Source organism: Petaurus breviceps, unplaced genomic scaffold (assembly GCF_028583685.1).
Source record: "Petaurus breviceps papuanus isolate PSGF00001 unplaced genomic scaffold, PetGlider_PUasm1.0 90062, whole genome shotgun sequence".
In the NCBI taxonomy this organism is placed as follows: Eukaryota; Metazoa; Chordata; class Mammalia; order Diprotodontia; family Petauridae; genus Petaurus; species Petaurus breviceps.
The window spans coordinates 936,839-964,435 of record NW_027187171.1 but is presented as its reverse complement, the minus strand read 5'-3'; the positions used below and the strand labels follow the sequence as shown (position 1 = coordinate 964,435).

Below are 27,597 nucleotides of genomic sequence, written 5' to 3'. Positions count from 1 at the left end.
ACTAAGGGAAGCATCAGTGAGGAGAGACTTCTGGGTTTATCTGTTTTCTGATTATGAAAGTAGGAAAGAACACATTTTTTCAGGCAGAGGTACAGGACAGATATTAATGTATGAGATGTAAAATCAGATTAAATTTCAGAGTGAAGCTAAATGAAGACAAGACAGCCATTTTAAGTTGTTCTATGGCAATGTGTACTGGCATAGACTACACTTTCCAAAATGGATGTAGGGGTCAATTATAGCTTTCCCTTGTATATAATGTAGGATTTTCTTAGCAGAACTCTAGATGGCCATTTAAAAAAAGGGTGGAGAAGCAAGTGGGTTTAGCTTTCTGGCTACCTCAGTGGCAATCAACATGCCACACCTGTTCCATGAAAGGAGGACAGAGTTGTAGAAAGGCCATTGGCCTCAGGGGACATAGGGCCTTGCTGTCTTAGTTGACTTAGTGACTAAGGTCAATAGGGTGACCTTAGGTGAGTCATTCATCTCTCAGATGAAGAACCTGAGGCTCAGAAAGTGTAAGTGACTGGCCCAGGATCACAAAACTAATATGTGATGGCTTTTGGACCAAGCTGTTTTGACTTGTGGTCTGGAGCTGTTTCTACTATTTCATGCTGCTTTCTTTTTTAGGATTAAATGAAAGTATGTGTGAAAGGAGCCCAGAGCCTTTTCTCCCTTTTAGGCAAGCTGGGGTCCATGCTTGTGGACAGATTTCAGGGAGTCTGAACTTGGACAAGGAAAGAAATAATCTTTATTTTTACTAATGTTTGGTTTCCTTGGTAATCCTACATGTTTTATTTTATGTATTTAAAAACATGATTCTAAGAAGGGGTCCATGGCACATACACACAAAAAAAAGGGTCAAGAGCTCCTGATCTAGAGGAAAGAGAAGATACTATTTTTAGGCAGCCAATGAAAAATTTCAATTTTTCATACACATTAAGATAGAAATATTATTATTCATACATTTTGAATTACTATGTAGTGCTGAGTTTTGGCAAGTATCAAGTTGTCAAGTTTTTGTTTTGTGTTTCTAAAATAAAGCATTTTAGGATGAGATTTCTATATGGTCATCTGGTCCAATTCACTCATTTTACAGATGATGAAAATGAATCCCAGGGAGGTCAGATACCTTGCCCAGGGTCAAACTGGTATTAAATAGATGGTTTTGAAGCTAGGTCCTCTAACTTGAGAGCCACTGTTTACCTCTGTGCTATGATGTACTTAAAACTCACCTTATAAAGAAGGAAAAAAGAAAGTAGTAACTTTTTAAATGAAATGTTTATTAAGGAGTAAACGAACTCAATGTCCACCAGTCAAAGTAATAATGCAGAATAGTTACCATACTTCTTCACGCCCACCAAACTACACAACGCAGCACCATCTTGTTGAACACCACACAGCAATTCTCTCCCCCCTTTCAGATATTACCAGAAATCAGAAAAGGGCAAACAGGGAAAAAAAGGTGGGAGATACTGTTTCTCCCTTGGAATTTATTAAGATCTCCACTACAGTCCCACCCTTATGCTTCACTTGGATGATCCTGGACTCTCAATGACAGGAATTCTTAACTTGGATACATATGAGCTAGTTTGGATGGGGGGGGGGGGGAGGTAACTGTTTCAACAAAATTGATTTCTTTTGTAAGACTGTATTTTGTTTTATTCATTTAAAAATATGCTAGGAAGGGATCCATAACAGAAAAAAAAAGATCTATCATAGGCATGCAAATTCTGGTAGATCTTATTGTGTAGGGCAAGGATTCCTGACCTGGGGTCCATGCATCCATAACGTGTAAGAGAAGAGAGAAGCTAGTCAAGGTTATAAGGGAACATTATGTAAATAATTATATCATCCTATTAAAAGAGATTAATCTATTTTATTTCTTCTGTACATATGCAGAACGCATTTTCTTTCATACTGAGTAAGGAGTATGGGCAAGTTTACTAAATGCCCATGGGTATAGGTTAGGGACCTTTGAAGTTGGGACCTAATAACGGAATGTATATCTTTTATCAAACGCCAGTCTAGGTAAGTTTGGAGAGACCAAAAAAGTCTGGCCACCAAGAAATGAGGTCTGCTTTCTTCGCAGCTCCCCACTATCCCCTACTGCCCCAGGGCAATTCATGAAATGGTTAAGGTATAAAAGAATCTCAATCTTCATCGAAGGCGTACCCATACCAATTTATAAATTATGGCTCTTTCAAACTATAAAAGTTTTTCATTGAGAAGCACAACCAACATGAAGCATCAAGCCAAAACAGCATGCATTTATAAAACACCATGCAAGGAGAGACCAAGAAAGGCAAGTAGAAAAGTACCTCGGAAGTAACCTTGCTGTTAGACAGTAATTTACAGGTGTACTGGTAGAGAGGGAAAAGACCAGCATTAGTACACTGAACAGGCATGCCAATATTTAAAAACTATCCATAGCTGAGAATAAGTCTACGTCTAGGTGATGGACCAATGCTTATTCAGAAGTGGCTTTAGAAGGCAATTCCAAATACAGTAAAGGCTTGATTATTCTGATATTTATTTAAAGTTTTGCGTGCTTTGAGACAATAAGATGTCCTATTTTTTTTCCTTTAATAAAAATATCAGCTAAGCCATACCTGGTTAACTCAAAATGTTTTCCAGCCCTTTGCTTTTTGAATTAACAAGGTTTTACTGTATGTTACCAGTCCATTACTGACACCTTTGTTTGCTCTTAATAGAAAAGACTTGGGTTAGATGAATCCCAGGGGATTTCCTAGTCCCTCCAGCCAAAAGCCTTTATTTCTCCTTGAATCCTTCTACCCCAAACACAATGCTACAACTTGTATTTCTGATTCCAATGCAAGTTGCAGTGGGGTTGAAAATGGCCATTTCCAAAGAAGTTACCATTTGAGATTATGTAATCATGACTTAACTAGGTACAGAAACAGTGTCTTCCTCCCAAACTGTTAGATGAGAAGATAGCTGTTGGAACACTGACCAGATGATGTGGAACACTAAATATGAAAAAGCAGCACAGAGAGTTTCAATGTTACCAGAGTTGTTAGGACTTGTACTTCATTTGTCACAGATGGCTTGTGTTACTGCTGCACTCTTCCTGTAAGGATCATTTGTCAAAGGGACACTAACAAATGGGGAATTTATTAAGCTAGGCCAATTCTGCAAGGAAGGTATCAATGCCAAGAGAAGGCTTAGGAGAAAACAATATTGTTGCTAACACATTTCATATTGATGTTGTAACCTTTATTCACTATTAAAGGCTATACAACCAGAGATCAAGAGGAAACAAACCTATGTATACAAAAAATATCTACAGATGCTCTTTTCATAGTAGCCCCAAACTGGAAAATAAGGAGGTACCTACCTTTTGGGGAATGGCTAACCAAACTGAGGTATATGGAATATTAGTTTGTGCCATGAGAAATAACAAAATAGAAATTTTAGAGGTAACTAGCAAGGCCTCTATGAAGCAGATTGAAGTGAGCCAAACTGGGAAAACAATTTATAAAATGACAACATTATACAGAAAAGCCAACTCTAAAAGACTCGTGAACTCTGATTGAGGCACAATTCCAGAAGACTGATGATGAACACACCTGCTGGAGAGGTTTTAGACTTAAAAGTGTAGAATAAGACATACATTTTTGTACAAGGCCACTGCAGAAATGTGTTTGTGGAGCAGTGGAAGGGAGGGACAATATATCCTTTTTTGTTGTTGTTTCGTGAGGCAATTGGGGTTAAACTACTTACCTAGGGTCACGCAGCTAGGAAATGTCAAGTGTCTGAGGCTGAATTTGAACTCAGGTCCTTCTGACTGCTGGGCTGGTTCTCTACCTACCGTATCACCTAGCTGCCCCTAATATATTCTTGTAAAATAAATTTAAAACAATTTTTTTTAAAGTGTATGGCAATGTTTTTCTATTGTTACATAAATGCTAGATTAAGAGAAGGCAATTTTAAGGAAAAAAAATTAAACTATTCAACAAACTCAAGAGTCTCTATAAATGGTCTACCAGAAGGCTGGATCCTATGACATGCCTGAATGGAAGAAACACCACCAGAAAAAAAAATTTACCTCCCCACCAATCTCCTTTCCATGTTCCAAGCTAACAGAAAACATGTGGGAGAAATTACTTGAAAAAAAATTTAAAAATAAAAAGAATTTATATCTTTAGTCACTATGACTTATTAACATTCCAGGATCAGGACAATCCATAGCTTCCACATAAGAAAGGCTAAAGCAATTCAGTCCTTCTCTGAGAGTTATTACAATACCAATGGCTGGGGCAGAAAGGAAAATAATATAGGACATGGAGAAAAATGCCCTTATACTCCAGAGTGATAGGTCCTGGAGACATACCTGAAAAAGAGAAAAGCTATGCTAGGATATAGGTGCTTACAATTTTAAGGGCATATTTAGGAAGGTTAAGGTATCCCTTTGAGATTGGTAATCAATTGGTAAGGGGTACTCAGAAAAAATCGAGAGTCCTCGGGACTGAGTCAATCTGCAGAGTGATGTGAACAAGAGGGAAAAGAGAACCGAAGTATGAATGACAGGTCAGTCCAGCATTCATAAAGGAGTGTTGGGGACTCGGGAACCTGAGAGGTGAGCTGAATGAGTCCAAGGAAGAGATTCATTGTGAGGAAGGCTGAGGTCTAAAGATCCCTGGGCTTATCGTAGCTTTGTGGGAAAGTACATGTTATGTGTTAAGCTGTGACCTCCAACTCCCTTATGTATACACATTAACACCACTTTGAGATTAATGAGAGATCCTGATCAACCATATAACCTGATCAACCTGATAAACCTTTATCAAGGACTTACTATATGCCAAGTACTGTGCTAAATGTCAGATCAGATTCAATATATCTAAATGGTACATTCTGAAGCTCTCATAGTCTCTTTAGAGAATACCCAGGAATGAGAATGAAAACAAACTTGGAGCTTGGGGTTGAGATGAAATCAATGACAGTAGTATGACTGTAACTGAATGTATATGTGTATATGACAGAGTGTAAAGTATTTTAAATTGCTATCCAAGTATATAGGTATAAAGAAAAAAAATAGGTTCAAGAAGGAAGAAAATCCTTGTGGCCCCTAAAGGGCAGATTTAGGGGTTTTTAGGTTGCTGATGAGTTTTAGCCTGAGATTTTCTTTAAACAATTTTTTTCAATCCTCTGCCCCCACCCTGTGAGAAAGAAAACAAAGAACAAACCCTGTTACAAATGTATACAGTCAACCAAAATTCTCACATCTGCCATGTTAAAAAAAAAAAAAGTCTGTCAGAAGGTGAGTAGTAATGTTTCATCATGACTCCTCTAAAATTATGGTTGGTCATTGTATTGATCAGAGTTCTTAAGCCATTCAAAGTTGTGTGCCTTTATGATGTTGTTATTGCATAAATTATTCTGCTTTACTCTCTATGAGTTCATACAAATCCTCCCATGTTTCTCTGAGACTTTCCCTTTCATCATTTCTTACGGCACTCACATTTCATTTACCATAAATTGTTTAACCATTCCCCAATCGATAGGCACTCTGGATCCTTTTTCCAATGAGAAGCACTTTATCCTTTCTATTCTTCTTGGCCTTTTTTCACCAAATGGTAACTGGCATACTGAAATTGTTGGTAGCTGCTTTTAGGACAGCGGCCTCCAGTGGCCAAAACAACCCAAACCTCTCAGTTTGGTTGTGGTCTGCTTTGAACATTAGGGCAGCCTGACAACATAATCATCCAGGCTTAGGAAAAGTTAATATACTCCCTAATTTCTTTATGGAGCAGGCCTATCATGGCCTTGAGTCTTTGGCATTTGAAGACTGCAGAAGAAAGGCTAAGGAAATCCCTAGGGCCCTGGGATGATGACCATTATTTCACAGTTACCACTAAAACTGCTGAAACTGGAACGGACTGAAACCTCAATTTAGTTGGGCTTGGGTTATTCTATTACAAAAAATATTTTGTTAGACAGTAAGCTGTTGAATTTGCTTAGCGGAAAAGAAACCACAACTTCCCCATTTTCACCAAGAACATGCATCTAATTTACACACGTATCCAACAAGACTGACCAACCCACCAGTTGAAAATTGGGCCTTCCTCTCACAAAGTACACAGAAAAACATTCCTTTGAATACAATTCAACAGCCAACTGTGACTTCTTATGAACAAACTGGTAAGGGGTTACTTGCAAAGGTAAGTTTGATGGGTCTGTTTGTCAGGGTTTACAATTTCTTCAGCAAGTTCACTGGGGAAGGGAGCTCTTCAGATCACTGGATGTGGATAAATGTGTGCTCAATCATTATCTGAGTTACTTAAAGGAATATCTGGAGGGAGAGAAGGAGCAGGGCATTGACGGCTCTAGCATTAGCTGCAATGGTCCCAGAGCAGGCGCAGGAACTATGAAGCCACATCTTTAGCCTTTGAAATAGGTCATGTGCACAGAATCAATACAGGACAGCCACAGTCACAGCCTTAAAGGCAACAGAAGGTGCACAATGCGGTCACCAAGCGGTTAATAACACTGCTATTCTACCTATCACAACACATTTTCTTTCTGCCTTTTTCTTTCTTAAAGGGTAGAGCCACAGGTCCACAACAGAAAACAAACACATGTTCATCATAATAAACTTTCTGATCCAATGAATCTTTTCAAAGGGAGGCTCTTCGTGTGATAGGAATAGAGTGTGGCTGAATAAGTGTTTGAGGACAACAGAAATGCCCACAATTCTATGAGTAACAAGATGATATAAGCCTGATCATATGCTTATGCCTGACTGATACATTGGCTTAGGTGAGATGATGCTGGATGCCTTAGGGATTTGGTCCTTAACGAGAGATGCAGTGATTCAGATGCATTTTCTTTTGGGATTTTGGAGTTTCTCATGGTGCAAAATGAGCTTCCATGCTTAGTCAATACTACTTTTGACATTGTAAACACATTTAACCTCTGATCCAAGAAAGATTTCTTTCTTGTTTTTCTTTCCTCTTCCAATAGATGTGCTTACAGAAGGGAAGAGAAGAAGGGTTGGATAGAGGTGGGAGGCAGAGGAGGAGGGCATCAGCTGCCCTGGGGAAGCTTCTGCTCTAGTATTTACTTAAATAAGAACTGTGAAAAATAATAGGACCAATGAAATGAAACAAATTCCAAATTAACTCATTAAGCCAAGGTGACAAGCCAACACACCTGGGTGCTAATTCTGTGGCAGCTAGACAATAACAAATGAACTAAACCATAGTGAGAATGTGAAAGGGCTGCAGGAATGTCAAGTACTTAATTGTTTATGGTGGTGGTCCCAATGCCTAACCACTGCTCTCAGGTGAGACTTAGCAGTGCATGACTTCAAAAGGGAGAAAACCTCATCTCCAAAAAAGGGCAAAACTTAAAACAGAAACACTTGCTAATGATGCAGATCCACAACATAGACCAGAACAGCAAGGAGAGACCATACTAGTTGGGAGTGTGTGCCAAAGCAGATTACATTTGTCCAAGCACATCCATACCACAGGGAAGAGCGTGGGGTATGTCGCCAGGCTTACCTTTCCACAGAGCTGCTTAGGTACTGTGCAAGATTAAAAGAAGAAAATAAATAGGAAGCTGAGAGAAATTCATTTCAAAATTGTTACAGCCTCCAGGAGGGTCTGACTGAATAGGATCCTTAAGAGAATTCTAGAAAGCCTGCAAGGATGATAAGGGCTAAGGCCGGTTGATGATCTCTGGCTAAGTGCTCTAAATGGGTCGCCTATATCCAAATTTAACCAAGTGGAAGACACCTGAGGTGTATTTAAATTTGAGTTTGAACTTTTGGGTTGTCACATAGTTCCACCCCACTCCTCTCTGCAAGTTAAGCTCCAGACCTACCTTCTTCCCCCTTTGGTACAATGCACAAATTGCTCATGAAGCATATAGTCATTCATTCTTTCATGATATGCTCCATATAGAAAAGTTCTAATTTTATAAAGTGTGGCCCAAGGCACCTTTCAATAGAGCCACACAGGAAAACTTCTGGGCCTCTTGCTGACAACTAAAAAAATCAATTTCAATAGCTCACACCTCTCAGTATCTGGCTAAACACCCATATAAAAACTTCCTTTTATGTTCTGACTGGAAGAAGAATACCGTAGGTGAAGAGGGCATTGCCAGGAGTAGGCCCCATCCAGTATGGAAGCCTGATGCTTCAGAAATCCTCTATGGCTGAGGTCTCTGAAGTTTTTGATATATCCCCCAACACATTTTTGTACTTGTTTGTAAATTGTGCTATTATACAAATAATCCTGGACCTGATAAAACTTCCACGAAAATAGATATTAAAAGGATGAGATAAAGATTAAAAAATATTTATCCTAGACTCAATAAGGCACCATGTTTTAAGAAAACCATTTTGACAGTGGGGCTGGTGAGGAGAGGGCAGAACCTTGAAACTCCCCAGGGGAGAGGATATGAATGTCTGAGATAGGAGGCTGCCTATCTGAGAGAGAAGGGAACAGAAGTGAAAGATGTTGAGGAGTGAAAAATGACGAGATTTGGCAACTGATTAGGTCTGGAGGGGGGACAGAGTGAGGAGGCAAAGATAAGCCAATGTTGCAAATCTGAGCGACTGGAAGGATTGCCAGCGCCCTAAAAAGAAATGGGGAAATGCAGAGGTGGAATGTGTTTTTGGGGAAAGGTAGTATTGTGAGATGAGATGCAGGTCACAATGTAACCACACCTGTTTATCCTGTGTGATTCATGCTGCCGCATCCAAAACAAAAAGGTGAGAGAACTTTCTGGAGGCCAATTGCCACAGCCACCAAGTAATTCTGGGGGACAGGAGGAGGGTATGCTGGGAGAGTACATGTAGGGGGATTTTCCCCAGTGATATGTATGACTGCTGCCGGTGCCCTGGTAATAGTTAGATTAAAACTGCCCCCAAAGGGCCAATATTAAGCTTAGAAAGGGATATGTTGGGAAATTAGAGTGGAGAGGGGAGGTTTTGGGGATATGGATTGGTGTGGTGTGTTGGAGGCCAACCCAAAGAGAGACTATGGGGGACAGAGAGGATGGGCCTTATTTTGGGGACCAATGCTTTAAGAAGTCTGATCATTCTCAGAAGGCTAATCTGGAAAACAGTACTAAATATATTAATTGTGTGGGTTTAGAACTCACAACCCAACTCCCAGGAACACAAGGGGGTTGAGTACATGACCTGGAGACATTGTCAATGCAGAAGTTCCAAGGTGGTGATTTAGATTTCTGTAGAAAAGTGTATGTTAAAAGTTTGTCATTTTCAATCATCCTTTCCCACTGCAATAAGCAGAAAGATTTGAAATTACTAACTATGTTCACTCTTCCAAGTATTGTCAGCAAAGAAATGGACAGTCCCACGAGGGACTCCTATCCTCACTCTATTTGAAAAGCTGAAGGTTTACTGAGAAAGCCAAGGAGTGCCCATCATCAGAACTGGGGTGGGCAGGCTGTCCTTAATGGCCCTGGTGGATATCCCAACTCTCCCCCAACGTTCCTCTCTCTCTGCCTCTGAATGCACCAATAGCCAGACCTGAGCTCAAGGGTGCGGCTGGCACACATTCTGTCAAAGGCCTAGAACTGAAGCAGAATTCCAGTGAGTGTCCATTCTTCAGACCTTAGCACTCCGCAGTCATAAAACAAAAAGGACAGAACTCCCCACAGAATCACATATTTTCAAACTAGTTAAGGAGCCTTTCAAATTGTCTGAAAGTGGGAGGGGAGGGGGCAGGGTTGCAGACAACCTTGGCCATATCCTTCCCTGTGAGGTCAAAGCCCTTAGAGTAAGTAAAAGGAAAGGAAAAACTTACACTGCTCTCATCCATTTTCTCACGCCTTTTAGATCTGTGTGTTTCGTAATCTTCCATGAGGGTCTGCATCAGATTCTTGGGCCGCTGGGATCCGGCAGCCTCTTCGGGGAGTAAATCAGACTGTGAGCTGGGGCCTTCTGTTGTGGGGGATGGAGGAGGTTTGACTTTCTCTATTTTCCCTGCAACAACAGGAAGAGAAGACCCTTTCTAAGCTGGTCAGCTCATGATTGCTGTCAGAACGAGGAAAAACAATTGGCAAAAGAAACCCCTGGCACAAAGAATGGCAACCCCAAAACCTCAATACAGAAAGATATGCACAAGCAACTGATTCTGGCTGAAACCAAAGAGTACCTTAGAGGTTGGACTGCTAAACTGGCTGCTAAAACCTCCAAGTCAACTGCTTTAAAATGGCCAGATGAGTATGTCTGGAAAATATTTCAGACATCTACACAAAGATGCACAGAAATACAGGTCTCTGTGATACCCACAAGGTATCTCCTCACCCAGCGTATGAGACAACACAGATCTCCTTATGACATGGATAGACAGTGTGGACTCAATGTAGTAGAAATGTAGGATTTTTCAGCTTGATTATTAAAATGCCTCCTGAAGAAATTCTGGGGAAGGAGGATGGTGACTGACTGTGACAGTGGATCGCAGTTGGGGGCCTCAGACATACTGGAAATTCTTTCCTGCCACTCTAGGCTATAACAGAATACTGGCTGGCCAGCAGACTGAACACAGGGTCTGGCTCCCTTATGGCCAGAAGCATTTTTTGTGGCCTTGCTTAAAAGCAACCTCTCGCTGCCCCCACCTCCACCCCCCCCATTCTTGCTATGCAGCCTATGAGTGGCTGCTGCCCCAACATGGCAGGGCTGTTGTAGCTGATTGCATCCAAGGAAGAGGCAGCTAGGCAGTGGTCAGAAAGACCTGAGTTCAAATCCAGCCTCAGACAAGTGTATATACCAGATATGCGACCTTGGGCAAATCACTTAATTAACCCTATTTGCCTCAGTTTCCTCATATGTAAAATGAGCTGGAGAAGGAAACAGCAAACCATGGCAGTATCTTTGCCAAAACAACAACAACGACGACACTTTGGAGACTGTACAACTGGAGAGGAGTGTAAAAAAAAAATAATTCTCTTTTCAGGGCAGGAGGGGCTTTCAGGCAAAAAAAGATTGGGAAGCACTGGGACAAAGGGTTGTGAGAGATACGTTTCCAGTTGCTCTACATGCAAAGCTGGGCAGAGAACAAGGTGTGATGGAAACAAATCCCCTGCCTATTTTTTTTTTCATTAAAAGCTGCTTTATCTCTCTATGTCTTTGATCCCAACTTCTAAATACCTTATCTGCCTGGCTCCTGAATCAGCCTCTCAGTTTAGTGTTGCTGACAAGTCACACTTTAAGGTTGGAAGGTCAAAACGTCCTGATGTTTTGTGTGGCCAGCCCAGACTGTTGATCCAGTAAATCAACACATTATAAACAGAATGTGTGTGGTTTTGCTTAAAGAAAGCAGAATGCCTGAGAAAAGGGACTATTATCAATTATCTGATAAATCTGGGCTGTGTAGACCAGGGGTGTCAAACACATTAAGACAACACTTCCTACTGTCACTGGAAGCAGATGAAATAGAACTGGGAAATATTTAAGAAAATAAATGAAAATACATCACGAATAATGTTAATATGTTTTTTTTAAATTAATATATGGCAGACAGAGATACTTGTGTATTAGTTAGTGGTCCTGTTTCTGAGTTTTACACTACTGGAATAGATAATCAAGAGGAATGATTTAGAAAAGAATATAGGCTTTATAATTCAGATCATTAACTGAACTCCGAAAAGGGCAAATCCAAGCTCTGAATATTTCTCTGGGAGGCTTCAGAGGTAGAATGCCACATGGCTGAAAACAATAAAATAGTCCAGTGGGAAATAGCATTGAAGACCTAGTAAATTTTTTAAAAACCCCTAGGCCTTAAATTCTTCATCTGTGAAATGGGAACATGGAACACTTAAGAAATTTTAAACATTTTTTTTGGTGTCACAGACCCCTTCTCAGAATAATTTTTTAGATTAATAAAATTAAGTACAGAGGATTGCAAATGAAAACAATTATACAGAAATATAGTTATCAAAATATTGAAAGAACAAGTTCACAGACTCTAGGTTAAGAACCTCTGGAAGAGAGGTCCCTGCAAGCCTTAAGTCTATAATCCTATGCATATTGGACAGTAAGGATGCCTGTATCAGCTTTGACATATGATATTAGACAAATCATTTAGACCCTCAGCACCTTAATTTCCTAACAGAAAAAATAAGGGGCACGGAATTAAAATTTCTCTAAGGTACCTTCTGTTTCCAATAAATTTTTTTGGGGTGGAGGGCAATTGGGGTTAAGTGACTTGCCCAAGGTCACACAGCTAGTTTTTATGTTAAGTTTCTGAAGACTGCTTTGAACTCAGGTCCTCCTGACTCCAGGGCCAGTGCTCTATTCACTGTGCCACCTAGCCACCCCCTGTTTCCAATAAATTTAAAGGGTATTTTTTAACTTTGAAATTCTACAGTTCCTCAGATTGTATCCATCCCTTTTTCTTCATGAATCTGACTCTTTCCCCAGCTTCCTTGCCTCTGAGGATGGTGCCATTTAAGCACTTCCCTGGCACCCATGATGAAAGCCTTAGTCATTTCTGACTCTTCCTCTATCTTACCCCCTTATCCAATCTCTCCATTGATAAATTCAGTCAATCCAACCTTCATATCTCTCATATCTGTAATCTGTCTCATCTTCCCCTCTCACACTGTCCTGTTCTAATTCAGACCTTCACTGTGTCTCCTCCAGTCTATTATAATGCTGACATTCCTTTTTTTTTTTTTTCCAAAAATTTATGGTGGCTTTCTATTGTGTAAAGAATAAAATAAAGGCTCCTACAGTCCAGTCCCAACCTGCCTATCCAGATTGATTTCATACCTTCCAAAATCTATGGAATCTTCCATTTCAATTGATTACCTAGTCCCTAATACAGTACTGTTTTTCACTCTCCCATCTCCGTGTACTTATATAAGCTATCTCCTCTCCAATATCTGGGATGCACTCTTCTCTTGTTAGTCTCTTCAGGTCCTACTCAACTGGCACTTTCTCCATTAAATCTTCTTTGATTATCCCAGTTAAAAACGATTCCCTCCTCGAGTTGTTGTTTTAAGTGCACTTTGCCTAGACATTATCAAAGCCCTCCAATCAGAATGCAAATTCCTTGAAGACGGTGGGGACTGTCATTTTTGATCTCTGTATCTTTGATGCAAAACTGCTGACACGAACTGAAAGAAATCCAGAGAACCAAGGGTAATGCCTTCACCAAAGGACAGACTACTGAGTTTGAAGATCAGGTGGGAAGCGCTGAGGAAAATGTCCTAGCAGACCACAAAGCCATAGGTACTTAATTTAGTAAAGTTTAGTGCCTTAGCCTCAATCATTCTAATGACTGGTAAGGCGAGTTAGGAAGGCCCAGCTTCAAATCCCCTGTCGGATACATACATACTGGCTTACTGACCCTCACAAGTTATGTAATCTCTCTGGGCCTCAGTTTCCTCATCTGTAAGGGCAGTTTTGGGCCAATTGTCCCTTCCTATGATTCTATAGTCTATGAAAAGTAGTTGAATTATCCTCAACACTTAGCTAACTCTATGGATTCACTGCACAGTCCTGTGAGTTTCCATTTAATATATATATGTTATATATATATATATATATATATATATATATATATATATATATATATATATATATATATATATATATATATATATATATATATATATATATATATATATATATGAATGACTTCATTATATAAATACAAGTGACCAGTAAGGACTGTCCTCGTTAGGTCCCAACAGTTCCAGTTATCTTCCTATAGTCACCCAAACCCGGGTTTCCTGAAATCCAGCCAAACGCACCATCAAAGTAATTGTGACAGAGGCTCAAACATGAATTTTTGAGGAAAATATAGCCCATGTGACTTTCAACAGCAGTTTTCATTTGTCTGCTGAGGATCAATGAAGTCTCAGAAGATACTTCTCTCCTTCAAATCTTCTGGGATTCCAGTTTTGGTTCTGTGATTTTACTTTCCTGCCTGTGCAGCCTGAAGCAAATCACTTCACTTTGCCTTGCAGCGGCTTCCAGATATGTGAACGTAGGTTGGACTAGACAATTCCTAACCTATCTCCAAATCTTGTGAGTCTAGGATTCCATCATTCCGGTCCACAGGGAAACAAAAATTGAGCCCCTCCATTAAATCGGTTGTGAGTTTTGTCCACTAGGGGTCACACAAACCACAGGTAAATAAAAACTAAAAAGCGAAAGGCAGGCAGTTGATTTGAAAGTGAGGAAAACATTGAGAAAACAGAACAGAAAGCCAGAGTGTTTAGCAAGGCCAAGAGATCTCCTGAAAAGGAGCCTGCAGTGTAAATTATTAGCACACTGTAGGGCCTCATAATGACTTATTAAAAGTTTTAGCAGGAGGTACTTTCCTTGGCACTGCCCCCACACCTTGAAAACAAACTCATTACAACTCAAAGTGGTGTCATAAAGACTCAGGCTGCTCATTGGTCTTCAAATTCTCCTATAGCACAGGAAAACCAGAAAAATTATGGTTTGGTTGCTCAAACCAAAAACATCCTTTACTTTAGTTGAAACTGGATTTCAGAAATCTTGCCGCTGAGTCCCTCAGTATTTTCTCTGTGGTCAATCCGTTACACATTCTGCCACCCCAATCAATGCTTTGTGTTCTCTCTCTCCCCTGCTCCCCTTTTCCCCCATGCTACTGGGAGAGTGAAATTCAGTTATAGCTTCTCCCATAAAAACTTTTCAACATTCAAGTCACTGGGTTTCATTTTAACTCTCAAAGCACACCACTATTCGGACACAGTTTCAATGAGAATTTATTTATACTAACTGGTGGGTCTCATGTTGCTTCTGCTAGGTAGGAAATGGGAACTTATTCCTTAGGGAAGAAATATCTTCAGCATTCTGTTTGGTAGGTTTTGGCTGGGTCAGTAAGTTATATGGCATACTATTAACAAGTGAGCTCTAGACAAAAATTGAGGAGTGGGTGAAATTTCTTTGTTCATGTATTTCCTTGTACAATGAATGGTCTTTTCTCTTTCTCTGGTGCAATAAAGTGATGAATTTAGAGTCAGAAGACCTAGGTTCAAATCTTGGCTCTGCTGTGTGACCTTGAGCAAGTGAACCTCACTGGGTTTCAGTTTATTCAACTATAAAATGAGAGGATTGGACTAGATGAGTTTAATTAAGGTCCCTTTAACAAAAGCTTGAGCTGAGGGCCCTCAAATCTTCCTACTTACTTATTTCTTCCTTCTACTATCAAAATCTTCAGAAGGAGGGTAGATGGAGAGAAGAAAGGAAAGTGAGGGAAGAATGGAGAGAAAGAAGGTGACATTCAGACCATGAAAGATGTCAGAGGAATGTAAAATAAATGGTGAGAAGAAAGTCAGCATGGTACGGCAGATTAAATGCCACAAGTAGGAAGGCCTAGGATGAAATCTCACCACAAATACTACCTGTGTGACTCTAGATATATCCTAACTCACTGAACCTAGTTCCTTACCTGTAAAATGAGGGATTTGGACCCCACTGACTTCTCTAAATTCTAAATCTAAGATCCTATGATGAGGCAGAAAAGAAAAAAGAGGGGACCAGGAGAATATGTAAATTAGCCTCACAAAAAGATGCTTTCACTGTTATACCTTTATAGTATTCTATAGTATAAAATATTATTTTATAGTACATAAACAACATGTATATAGCTTATATATAATATATGTATATTACATATAAAATTCTATAGTATAAATATAATTTTCAGGATGGGATCGTTCTCTCCCTACCTTTATTATATATGACTTGACCTTCCATCAGCCAGGAAAATGAATGGAAATGACCTTTGCTATATGAAGTAATGGAAAAGACTTGGCCTATGTGCTGGTTAATTTAAAATAGCTGACATTTAATAATGTTTTAAGGCTTAGAAAGCACTTAATGTAGAATATATATTTTGATCTTCACAATAAATGCAGTGTTAGACAGCCATAGATAATAATAACCCTACTTTAAAGAAGAAGAAACTGAGGCCCAGAGAGATTAAAGTGACTTGCTTATTTGTCATGAGGTAGTAGGATATGGAGGAAGGATTTAAACCCAAGTCTCCTGACTCCAAGTTCAGCAAGATTTTCTTTTCCAATATGGCAAACTGCCTGCATCTCACTTTATATCATGAGTTTTGTCTTTGCTTTCACATAGAAAAAAAAAAAACTGGAGTGGGGGCTGAAGGTAACGTAGCTATGGGTTGCTGCTGGTTTACCAAGAATGGCTGTGTAGCTGTTCTCTGTGATGGGGCAGATAAGGCAAAATTGTGGACATACTTTTTTCATACTCCATTCCCTGGAGCTCCAGAGGGAGTGAAACCCTTCCTCTACCCTCCTTCTGCATTTTACAAGGTTACCGCATTTCCCCTAGGGTTTGTGACAAGTCTGTGCTCTGGTTCTGTGAGAAGAATAAACGTCAGTACATCCTCATGCCAAGGGAGACCCGATTCATTATAAAGCACCATTGTACTGCCGCTACCCACACACAAGGGGTAAAAGATCAAAATGTGGGTTGTGAATAGCTGTGGCTCTCACTGTAGTTGTAGAAACACATTAGAAACATTGCTTCCATAATAAAAATCTCTTCCTTTATAAAAAGTATAAGCTGCCTTGCAATAAGTTTCATGAAGTGAGTTTCAATTCCAAAAATCAGCTCAATTATTTTGAGCAGGGTTCTGAAAATCTGACACATCTACAAATTAGAGAAGTGGTGTTTGAGGGTTACATTGAAAGGGAAGTTTTTCTGAATATTTTTCCAAGTGAAATCAGAAATCACTCACCACCATGATAGGGAAAACCCAACCAAAAAAACCTAGAACATACTCCAAAAGAAAAAAAAAACCACCAAATCAAATAAAAAAGCCCACTAAAGCTAGAAACTGCAATGGATATAACAGCTGCTAAATAAATGTTCAACTGAATTCTCCTTTCTATAATTTTTTTTCCCCCTTAGTGACAACCTTTCTTTAATTTCTATAAAAGTCTGTTAACATTGTGGGCATGGAGGTGACCTTGGGTTTACATTGGCATAGGTATACTGTTAAACATCTGTGCCAAACAGTTAAGACAGGAACAAAAAAGAATTCTTTTTTTGAGGGAGTTTTTGTGGTCTCAAAATGAATCACCAAACGATTTAGGCAAGGATGGTCCAAGCAACAGAGACTCATCACCAGTAGGTTTCACTGCTACATGAAATTTTTTTGATCATAAAAATGTTTTAATGTGCAGGTACATGCTACCTCATGGCATTATTTGGTTCCACAAAAATATAACATTAAACAAGTAATTTTCTAGTATGGAAATTGGTTGTTGTCCTTCATTCTTGAAGAGGACCAAAATGACATCACTATGCTACAGTCAAGTTTCAGTGTGTCTAACTGTGGTTCATCAGACCAATGTGAGCTCAGAATGTCCTACCACAGGTTGGGCACAAAGTCTATGTGAACATTTGGGGTGGATTCTCTAAATTTGCCTGTTCTGTTTCCTTTGAGCTGTCTCAATTCTGCTTTGCTCTTAGAGCACAGCACCTTCTCCAATGAGGGCCCACCATGCTGATCGTTCCTGTGCTGGAAGAAGTTCTTGAGACTTTGAGAGTGTCCTTGGATTGCTTCTTCTGACCACCATGTGAATGTGTGCCCTGTGGGAGTTCTCCATAAAATAGTCTTTTTGACAATGGTACGTTTTGCATTCAATCAACATGGCCAGCCCAATGGAGTTGTGCTCTCTGAAGCAGAATTTGAATGTTTGGCAGTTTAGTTCAAGAAAGGCCCTCAGTGTCTGGTATCTTATCCTTAGAATCTTCCTAAGACAATTCAAATGGAAGTGATTCAGTTTCCTGGCATGGCGCTGGCAGACTGTCCAGGTTTCACAGGCATATAACAATGAGGTCAGCACCACGGCTCTGTGGACCTTCAGTCTGGTAGTCAGTCTAATACCTCTTCTCTCCCATCCTTTCCTTCAAAGCCTCCCAAACACTGAGCTAGCTCTGGCAATGTACGCATCAACCTCATTATCAACGTGTACATCCATGGAAAGCACACTACCAAGGTAAGTGAGCTTATCCATAACATTCAAAACTTCTCCATTTGTTGTAACTGATGGTTCCACATATGCATGGTGTGGTGGTGACTGATGGAGCACCTGTGTTTTCTCAGTGTTAATTGTTAGGCCAAAATTAGCACAAGCAGCAGAGAACTGATCCATACATTGTTGCATCTCAGCTTCAGAGGCTGCACTGAGTGCACAATCATCTGTAAACAGAAAATCATGCACCAACACTCCCTCCACTTTGGTCTTGGCTTGTAGCCTTGAATCAGTGCAGTAGTTGACCTTGATGCTGTTTTCATCCTCACTGAAAACATTTAACAATATGGCTGAAAACATCCTGCTAAAAACCATGGGAGCAAGCACACAGCCTTGTTTCACTCCACTGGTGACTGGGAAAGCATGATAGCATTGTCCATTATCTAGAACCCAGGCAAGCATGCCACCATGAATCTTGCCAGCAATGACAGAGAGAGAGAGAGAGAGAGACAGAGAGAGACCCCCTCCCCTTGTCACTGGACAATCTATTTCCTTAACCTTTGTAGAGATGGACAATGGAGGCATCCTTGAAACTCCTCTTGCCATATATACCTGGAAAACTTCAGTCAGCTTTTGTATGAGCAATGGTCCCCCTACCTTGTAAATCTCAGCTGGAACAGCATCAGCATCAGGTACTTTGCTATACAAAAGGAGCATAATGGCAATGAAAACCTCTTCATTTGGAACTTCAGCTAGGAGGGACTTACTTCAACTTAAGGTAAATGGTCAATAGTCTTAGCACTGATTGCAGATGGTCTATTGAGAACACTATAGAAGTATTTAGTCCATCTCTCTAGGATCATATCATCACTAATCAATGTGCTCCATCAGCACTGAGTAGCTGAGATGCACCATAGGTCTTTGGCCTATAAATAGCCTTCAGGGCATCATAAAAGCGCTTTGAATTATTGCTATCAGCATATAACTGAATTTCATCTGCCTTCCTACTGAGCCAAGAATCCTGCATCTCTCTAAGCTTTGCTTGCACTTTACTTTCAATGGAATTAAATGATGCATTCTTAGGATGGATCCTGCTGGTAAACCGTGTGGAGTTTTCTTTTTTTTTTTTTTCCATCTAGCAGCTTCTAAATTTCCCCATCATTTTCATCAAACCATTCTTGGTGTTTGCAGGTGTTCTGACTGAGATGAGCAAATGCAGTGCTATATACCAAATCTCTGAAAGTTGCCTATTCTTTTTCTGTACCACTCTTGCCAACTGTGTGTTGGCTCAACTTTCCCTCCAAGTTAGCAACAAACTATTCCCGCTCAGAGAGGAGCTCTAATCTATTGACATTAAATCTTCTGGTAGTTGTTTTGCCTTGGTGGACCTTGCTTTTGTTGAATGTAAATATTTAGCTTGGAGAGGATAAGTCTACGATTAGTCCAGCACCCTATCCCACACATTGCCTCACATCCTGCTGTCTCTTCTCCTTACAATCACAGTCTATAAAATGCCAATGTTTGGTGCAAGGGTACATTCACCAAGTTTTATTGTGTTTAGGTAAATGGAAGACAATGCTGGAGATGAGAAGGTCATGAGATGCACAAGTCTTCAGTAGTAAATGACCACTGCTGTTTCTCCCTAGGACTCTGTGCCATGTCTGGTAGTCTGAGCTTACTGTAGCATTAATATCACCCAGAATTAGCAGCTTATCCTCTTTTGGCACACTGATGATAAGGGTTTCCAGGTTTTCATAAAATTTTCCTTTGACCTTATCAGGGTTCGTCATGTAGGAGCATGGGCACTGATGATGATGGAGCGACGTTTTCCATCAAGTGGCAACCTCATTGTCATGAGCCTTTTGTTCACATCTTTTGGCAAGCCTACAAGCTTGCTGACTAGATTAATTTGGATTGCAAAACTTATACCAGCTTCATGGTGCTTCCCTTCACTGTAGCCACTCCAGAAAAATGTGTATTCAGCTCCGACTTCAGAACCTGGCCTTCATTTGTCAGCCTTGTTTCACTCAGGACTGCTATTTGGATGTGATACCTGCTCAGTTCTCTTGTAACAAGAGCTGTTTGTCTTTCAGGTCTACTGGACTTTGTGTTGCCTATAAGTGTGTGCGCATTCCATGTGCCAATGGTGAGTGGAATCATCTTTGTACATGATTTTGTACATTTTTTTTGTGTTTTGGCAGCAAAGTGGGATTCTCCACCTACCACGGTAATCAGGTGAGGGTTGGGTAAACATGCAATTTTTAGGGCACGTTTTCTAGCCCCTTCCTCACACCAGGAGGTGGGCAGTTTGATTCTTAAAAGGCTGCTCGGAGGGGCGGCTAGGTGGCGCAGTGAGTCAGGAAGACCTAAGTTCAAATCCAGCCTCAGACACGTAACACAAAAAGTAGCCGTGTGACCTTGGGCAAGTCACTTAACCTCGATTGCCCTACCTTCCCCCCTCCAAAAAGCGCAAAAAAAAAATCAGAATATATTATGTACACTTACATGCTAACAAAACTGAAAACAAATTAATAGAGAAAGACCTTAAAAAAAAAAAGGCTACTCAGACACCCAAGGGGCTGCTGAATCCCATGGCTGTTTTGACCCCCTGGTTACCCTCAACCTGGTTTCGCTGTCTGCCTAAATGATTTACCAGGGTGTGTGTGGCCACTGTGTACGCTATAGCTTCTTGCAGTCACAGGTGAGAGTTGGGTGGAGCAGGTAGACACCAAAGGTCTTCCCCGAATGCACTCTAATGTATGGGAATTCATTTCATAGTAACACCCTGTATCTCAGGTAACTGGATTGACACAGCAGGGATTCATGATGTTACACTTGGAAGCAGAGTTCAATTAATGATATATTAAGGATATTATTGTGGAAACTTCAGGATTCCACCTGCAGTTGAGATAATGACAAAGCACTTTACATACATTATCTTGCTTGATACCCTATGAGGTGAATTGTAAAAGTGTTTTAGTTCTATTTTATGAAGAAACTTAAGGCCTGAGGTGGAGGGGGGGGGCGGCACTCAGTTCCTTATGGTTGAATAGTAAATATGTGGAAGTGCTTGAATCAATAAATCTGAATCAAGATTTCCTGATTTTAAATCTAATAATTCCCAGCTCAATTTTCCTACACTGAACCTGAAAGTAAGGAAAGTGACAAAGAACAATATTTCCCCTGGAGAAATAATACTGGGTCAAAAAAATTAAGATCATAATTCCAAAATGGTAAAAAAGGATTAAAAATGAAATAGTGACTTTTTTTAAGAGGTTGTTTTATTTGCTTTATTTTTATCATATGATTATACAGAGTGATATATAATTGTAATAGACTAATATTAATTTATTGTTTTGTTTATACATTTCTACAAACACGTTAAAGATACTTATCCTAAGTGGGAACTTAACTGTGTCAGGATTTGAAAAAAACAAACACATTTTGTTAATAATTATAGTGAATTGTCTCAAATCATATTTGGAGATAAGTGGAATATAAATCCTAAATAAAGCCCAAGAAAACTACTATTCTACAGTCACCTAAATCTTCCAAATTAGAACTTCTTACCCATTTTTTTTGTATGCCAAAGATCCCTCTCTATCAATCTGATAAAGCCCATGAACTCTTTCTCAAAATAATATGTTTAAATAATTGAAGGAAATGCTGGGTTTAAGTTAAGAGGTTTGTAAAAATATACACACAACATTTTTCCCATCTAAGTTCATGGATCCCCAGGTTAAGAATCTTTGTTTCAAACGAAGAATGCCTTTCAGTATCTGGTTTAGAAAAATGACAGCCATTTTTTCAAGTATCATCTCTGAGGGCAAGACTTTGGAATAATCTTTGAGAACCTAGGGTATACCTCACCACGATGAGACAGAGAAGTAGGGTCCTGGTGAAAATATTCATCTCAATTTTTCCCCAATAATGTGGCATTACTTAAATTTAAAATCACTTATTTTTAAAATGACCTTCACTTTTGTACAGGTATATTTTCCCCCGTCTTACTCTGAAAAGGCTTTTTTAAAAAATGAGGTATGAGTATATTGCAAATATACATCAGGGGGAAAAAGGGGGAGGATCTCCCTTAAACTATTACATGTGTAAACCTAGAAGCCAGGTAGAGGTCACTTTGGGAGACTGTCCCACTAATGGTAGATACTGCCCAAAGCCCTACAACCCAGTCACTCACTTCCAACAGATAGATTTTGTAAAAAATAAAATAAAATCACCTATGCAATTCATCTTCACAGGCATAAAAAAATGATTGTTTTTTATGAAATACAGATGTTTGATTTTCATTCACTAATAAACGAAGTAAAACCCCCCTTTTTCCCCTTCCCTGTGAAATAACTTATTAAAAAAAAAAAAAAAGATCAAGGAAGGCTTATTTGCAAGCAGCACAGAGAAAGAAAGAGACCGCAATTACTGCCACTAGGGATCAGTCACATCCTGTCCGGGATTTCCCATATTCAGTGATGGGACATCTGGCATCCAGGCCTTGTTTCAACTGGACCACATTTCTCACCAGAAGCAGGGCAAAATTCGTTGGCTCAAGAATACGTATCTTTCTTGGCATGTGGCTGAACTTATTATCCTAAACATTTCAGCGGAAAAGAACTGAGAGTATCCTTGGTATTGGTAACACCAAGTGACCAGGCCCCTCACCTCAATGTGCCCACCCCTCTCATCTGCTTGTATCTGCATCCTCAAGGGCTTAACATCCTGTAATGTTAGTGGGCTCTTAAGATATGCTTTTTCATTCAAAAGTGTCTGCAGTGACTTCTGTGACTCTAGAGGAGAGAGTGAGGCTGATCACTTTGCCTCATTTAAATACAATTCACAGCCAAGTCAAGACCACTGGTCTTCTTTGAGAATTAAGTATGAACAACAAACTACATTAAATAAAAGTATGGATACTTTTTACAAAGCCATAACTAGCTGTCTTCAGACTGCCATTAGATAATGGCATTAAGGGGCGGCTAGGTGGCACATTGAGTAAAGCACAGGCCAAGGAGTCAGGAGGACCTGAGTTCAGTTCCGGCCTCAGTCATTTAACTACACAAAAAACCTAGCCGTGTAACCTTGGGCAAGTTACTTAACCCCAACTGCCCTCCAAAAAGGCAAAAAAAAAAAAAAAAAAGATAATGGCATTAGATAATATTCCTGGTATTGACATGTGGCTTGCTTTTTTTGTTTGTTCTCAGTTAAGTAATTAAAGTTACACACTGTTATTTGCCCTTAAGAAAATTTGTTCTGGATAATACTGATGCCTTGGATAACTTTAGTGACAGGCAAATCATTTCACATTTCAGTGGTTAGTTTTCTGGTTCATCAAACGAAGGGACTAGACTAAATAACATCTGTATGGCCCACTTCTGCTGTTAAATGTTATCATCTTACAAAATTCTATGCTAGTAGCAGACTGAATGCCATTGACCAAAATGCCACTGCAAAATTCTGGCCCTATTATTATAAAACTAAAAACACGATTTCATAATGTACTTCTAGAAGTGAGTGTCTTAACCTTCAATCCGTGAACTTGTTTCAAAAAAAAGATTTTGCTAACTATTTCAATATGATTCGGTTGTACCGAATGAAAGGAAGGGTGTTTCCTTTGTAATTAGGTATTTAAAAAGGTGATTCTGAGGAGGGGTCCATAGACTTCACTACACCGCCAAAGGGATCCAGGAAATAAAAGGTTAAGAATCTCTCTTTCTAGAGGCTAATGGGATCCCACACAGAAAATCAGACTTAGGAGGAACCTCGAGACCATTTATTATTCCAATCCTACTTAAAGCAGAGTCCTCTCCAGAAATGCCCGAAAAGTATGCGCCCAACTCCACGTTGATCATTCTTGACCTCTCTGATGATGATTCTTCTCCTCCTGAGTACTCTTCTCTTCTAAGTTTTCAAGACCCTCTTCTCTCTGGGTTCTCTGAGTGGCTCCTTCTGAGATTCCTTTGGCAGACTACCCTCTGTGTCATACTCACTACTGTGTGTGTACTCCAGGGCTTTGTCCTGGGCATTCTTTTCCTCTCTTGCCACACTCCCTCATTTGGTGACTTCATCAGGTACCATCATGTCTAGGCCTATGAGACCTAGATCGATACATTCAGCCTTGTCAAACTTAAACACCTTCAAAACAGAACTCATCAATTTTGCCATGAATTCCCTTCCCTCTTCTGACTTTCCGTACTTCTGCAGAGTCAATCAACCAGTATGAAAGCATTTATTAAGGGCTAGGATATACCAGGTACAGAGCTAACTGCTAGAGAGATAAAGAAAAAAATAAGACAATCTTGCCTTCAATGAGCTTAGATTCCAAAGGGGAGGAAAGATACATGTAAGTATTTACACAGGTATATACAGTGTCTTAATGAAAACTTAGGCAGGTCAGAAAACCAAAGTCTCATACCAGGAAACCCAGAAGACACAACATGATTAAATCCAGCAAGCTTTATTGAGGGAAGATAATTACAAAATGAAGGGGTAGCAAGGGAGGATGCATATAGTGTAGTTCCCTGGCAAGGTCTTACTCTGACAATCGGTAACTCAGCAGTTTTGAACTTTTGGGGGCCTTGTTTAGCAGGCCTGTGGAGGCTCCTGATTACTTACATACACAGTAGATACACATTCATCTTAAGAGGGCAGACAGCAGCAGCCAGAGGAGGTGAGGAAGGTCCTCTTGGAGAAGAAGACTAGAGTTTCTGAGAGGCAGAGGTGACAAGGTAGAGAAGTCTAGTCACAGTTTAAGTTTAAGGGGCATGTGTGTCACCACACTCAGAAACACATTCAGTTAACTTGAAAGTTTTCTGCATTCTGCCTCAAGAATAGGAAACGGATTCATCTTACACAAGGGCCCTATTCTTTCAAAGACTTCAGGAACTGGTGTTCCTCCTGCAATGAAAGCATTAGCTTATTTATGAAGAATGAAGTTTTGGAAAAAAAGATTTGTAGGAATATCCTGGCTAGACAGTTAAATCCTAACTTTTAAATTATCTCTTTTACTATGTGCCCACCCCCTTTCTTTCCCTTCAATCTGAAAAGTCAGCTGGTATGGAAAATAATGGGCTTTGGTCCCATAAACATATCTAGCAGTTTCATCAGTAACTATTTGTCGACACCGAGCTCAACTCTGAAAATAATAAAAGACCATCTAAGGTCACTGGAATGAAACCCATTACCTGGACAAAATTCTGAAATTCACTACAATACTTCAAGGCAAAACGGCAGTGGGAGATCAGTGTCTATGCCAGGCTCATGGCGAATGTCAAAAAGATAAAAAAAAATATCTGAGGCAACTAAATTAGGTAGACAAAAAAAGGACAATCTCCATACCCAAGTCAAGTGCCCTGATTCCAGAAGATGTTTAGCAAATACACAAATTTACCATCAAACACTGACAAAACCTTTCTGCTCAAACCCAATTCTTACCTGGGAGATTTTCTCATTTTAATTAAGAACCTCTACACAAAGCCAAAAACAATGGCCACCCCTTCAGCTCTAGGGAGGGCCGCTCACAAGAACAGCATTGGCTTTTATATTAATAAGGGAATCTCATCCATGGAGCTGTGAAGGAAATTTACCCTGGAAACAATTCTTTCTGCTGCTACTAGAAAAGGACTTTCAAGATAAGAGAGATATGCAGGGGCTGCTGTTTCAAATAGTTCTAGTAGATGAGTATAGCTGAGCTAATTAGACATGTGAATTTCTCATGAAATAAATGAGATCAGCCTTAGCAAATACCTTTCTGGCAAAAAAAAAAAAATTATATATATATATATATATACACATACACACACACATATGTAAAATTGAGACAATTTCAGAAAAAAAAAATGGATAGAGGAAAAAGTCCAAGTTAGCAAGCTTTATTGAACTATATGTGGGTGATTCTTTGTCCTCTTTGGGGGGGAATACCTACATCAAATGAGGACATAGAACTTTTTTCAATATCTATGACTATTTTGAGAGTATATTAGATTGTAACAATTATCCAAAATCTTAATCCCAGCTATCTACAGAGGAAGTTTTAATTTTATAAATTTTTAAAAATGCTTTATAAAACTTTATTGTATTAAATGCAGGCAACTAGGTGGCAAAGGGTATACTTGGAAACAAGAGGCCTTATGTTCAAATTCTGACTCGAGCACTGTGTTGATGGAAAAGACAACTTCTGCCTCAATTTCCTCATCTGTATAACCAGAATAATAACAGCACCTACTTCCTAGGGTTGTTGTGGGGATCAAATGAGATAACATATAGAAAGTGCTTGAAGCACTATTTAAATGCTAACTATTATGATGCTGCTGCTTAAAAGTCACATCTTAAAAAAACAGAATAAGACAAAGCAAAAAATTCTTGGTTATTAAAAACTATAGTTACATCTTCTTTGTGGTTCAGTTGTATTCAGTCATGTCTAACTCTCTGTGACCCCATTTTGGTGTTTTCTTGGCAAAGATACTGGAATGATTTGCCATTTCCTTCTCCAGCTCATTTTTCAGACGAGAAACTGACACAAACAGGATAAGTGACTTACCCAGGGTCACACAGCTAGCAAATGTCTGAGGTCAGATTTAAATTCACAAATATAAGTCTTCATGATGAATAGTCTGATTCCAACCCAGAGCTCCACCTACTTTGCCACCACCCTCAAAAGAAACATTCTAATTGGATAAATGACAAAACCTCTGAGAGTTTAACATCTGGTATGTTTTTCAGCATGAAAACTGAAATGAATATACTATTATCCAAACAAACCTGCTAACCCAGTTAGTGGATTTTTTTAAAAAGCAAGTCTATAATTGGAAAATTTAACTAGGACACCTAAACATATTTCAGATGATCTCCCAGTCCACTACACTAAATCAGTCCCTTCTCAGTCAGCTTCCTCAAAACACAAAGCCATTTACAAAGTCTCAAGCATTAACTTTATTAATTTTTTGTTTTGTTTTTTGTTTCTCTGGAGGGGGGAGGGCCAGGGCAATTGGGGTTAAGTGACTTGCCCAAGGTCACACAGAAGTGTCTGAGGGCAGACTCCTGACTCCAGGATGACCAGTGCTCTATTCATTGCATCACCTAGCAGCCCCTTAAGCATTAACTTCAATGAAACCTTTATTCTTCAACTCTCTTCTTTTATAATTTTTTTCCAAAAATTTGTTTTGCAAAGAATCCCTCCTAAGAAAAGGTAATTTTAAATGCCAAAAGCTAATCTTTAACTTCCTGTTTTTACTGAAAAGTCCTTATCAATGATGATGCAAGATAAATGATATTTAAAGATTTATACACATTATCATCACAACACTTTTGGACAACGGAACTATAATACGATAACTTTAACAAACATATAATGTAGTCTGCGTCCTCAGAGATGTAACTGAAAAACTGTCCAAAGCATGGGTAAATAACAAGGTGAATCAAAAAGCCTAATGCAAGGAAGCAAATGATTTTTATAAAGAAAGGAATATGGTGGCTATTTGGTAAAAGTACAAGCTTCCTGGGGGTCAGGAATGGTTTTCATTTTGTTTTCCTATCCCTACAATGCTTGTTAGAGTGATCTGTCGTTAGCAGGCACTTCATAAATGCTTACTGAATTGGGGAAAA

At 39.5% G+C, this 27,597-nt stretch overlaps 1 protein-coding gene and 1 long non-coding RNA gene across 13 annotated transcripts in view; one reads left to right on the top strand and one right to left on the bottom strand.

The window, feature by feature from the left end:
- LOC138176652 (uncharacterized) overlaps positions 1 to 23,071 on the top strand; it is a 57,020-nt gene extending 33,949 nt beyond the window's left edge. The window contains exons 2-4 of the long non-coding RNA XR_011172355.1: positions 17,483 to 17,640; positions 17,929 to 18,012; positions 20,082 to 23,071. This is a non-coding gene — a long non-coding RNA (uncharacterized lncRNA). The remainder of the gene's footprint in view (positions 1 to 17,482; positions 17,641 to 17,928; positions 18,013 to 20,081) is intronic.
- The window catches only part of PALM2AKAP2 (PALM2 and AKAP2 fusion), a 577,025-nt gene that overhangs the window by 5,531 nt on the left and 543,897 nt on the right, over positions 1 to 27,597 (bottom strand). For 5 of the 12 annotated variants that reach the window (XM_069107431.1, XM_069107439.1, XM_069107437.1 and 2 more), the window contains 2 exons: positions 9,804 to 9,982; positions 2,322 to 2,363 (listed from right to left, as the gene is read on the bottom strand). The exons of 1 other annotated variant lie outside the window; for it this stretch is intronic. In XM_069107431.1, coding sequence (XP_068963532.1) covers positions 2,322 to 2,363; positions 9,804 to 9,982 — 221 coding nt within the window. Of the gene's footprint in view, positions 1 to 2,321; positions 2,364 to 7,529; positions 7,553 to 9,803; positions 9,983 to 27,597 lie in introns of all 12 variants that reach the window. 6 more of the 12 variants (XM_069107443.1, XM_069107432.1, XM_069107440.1 and 3 more) reach the window with 3 other exon arrangements.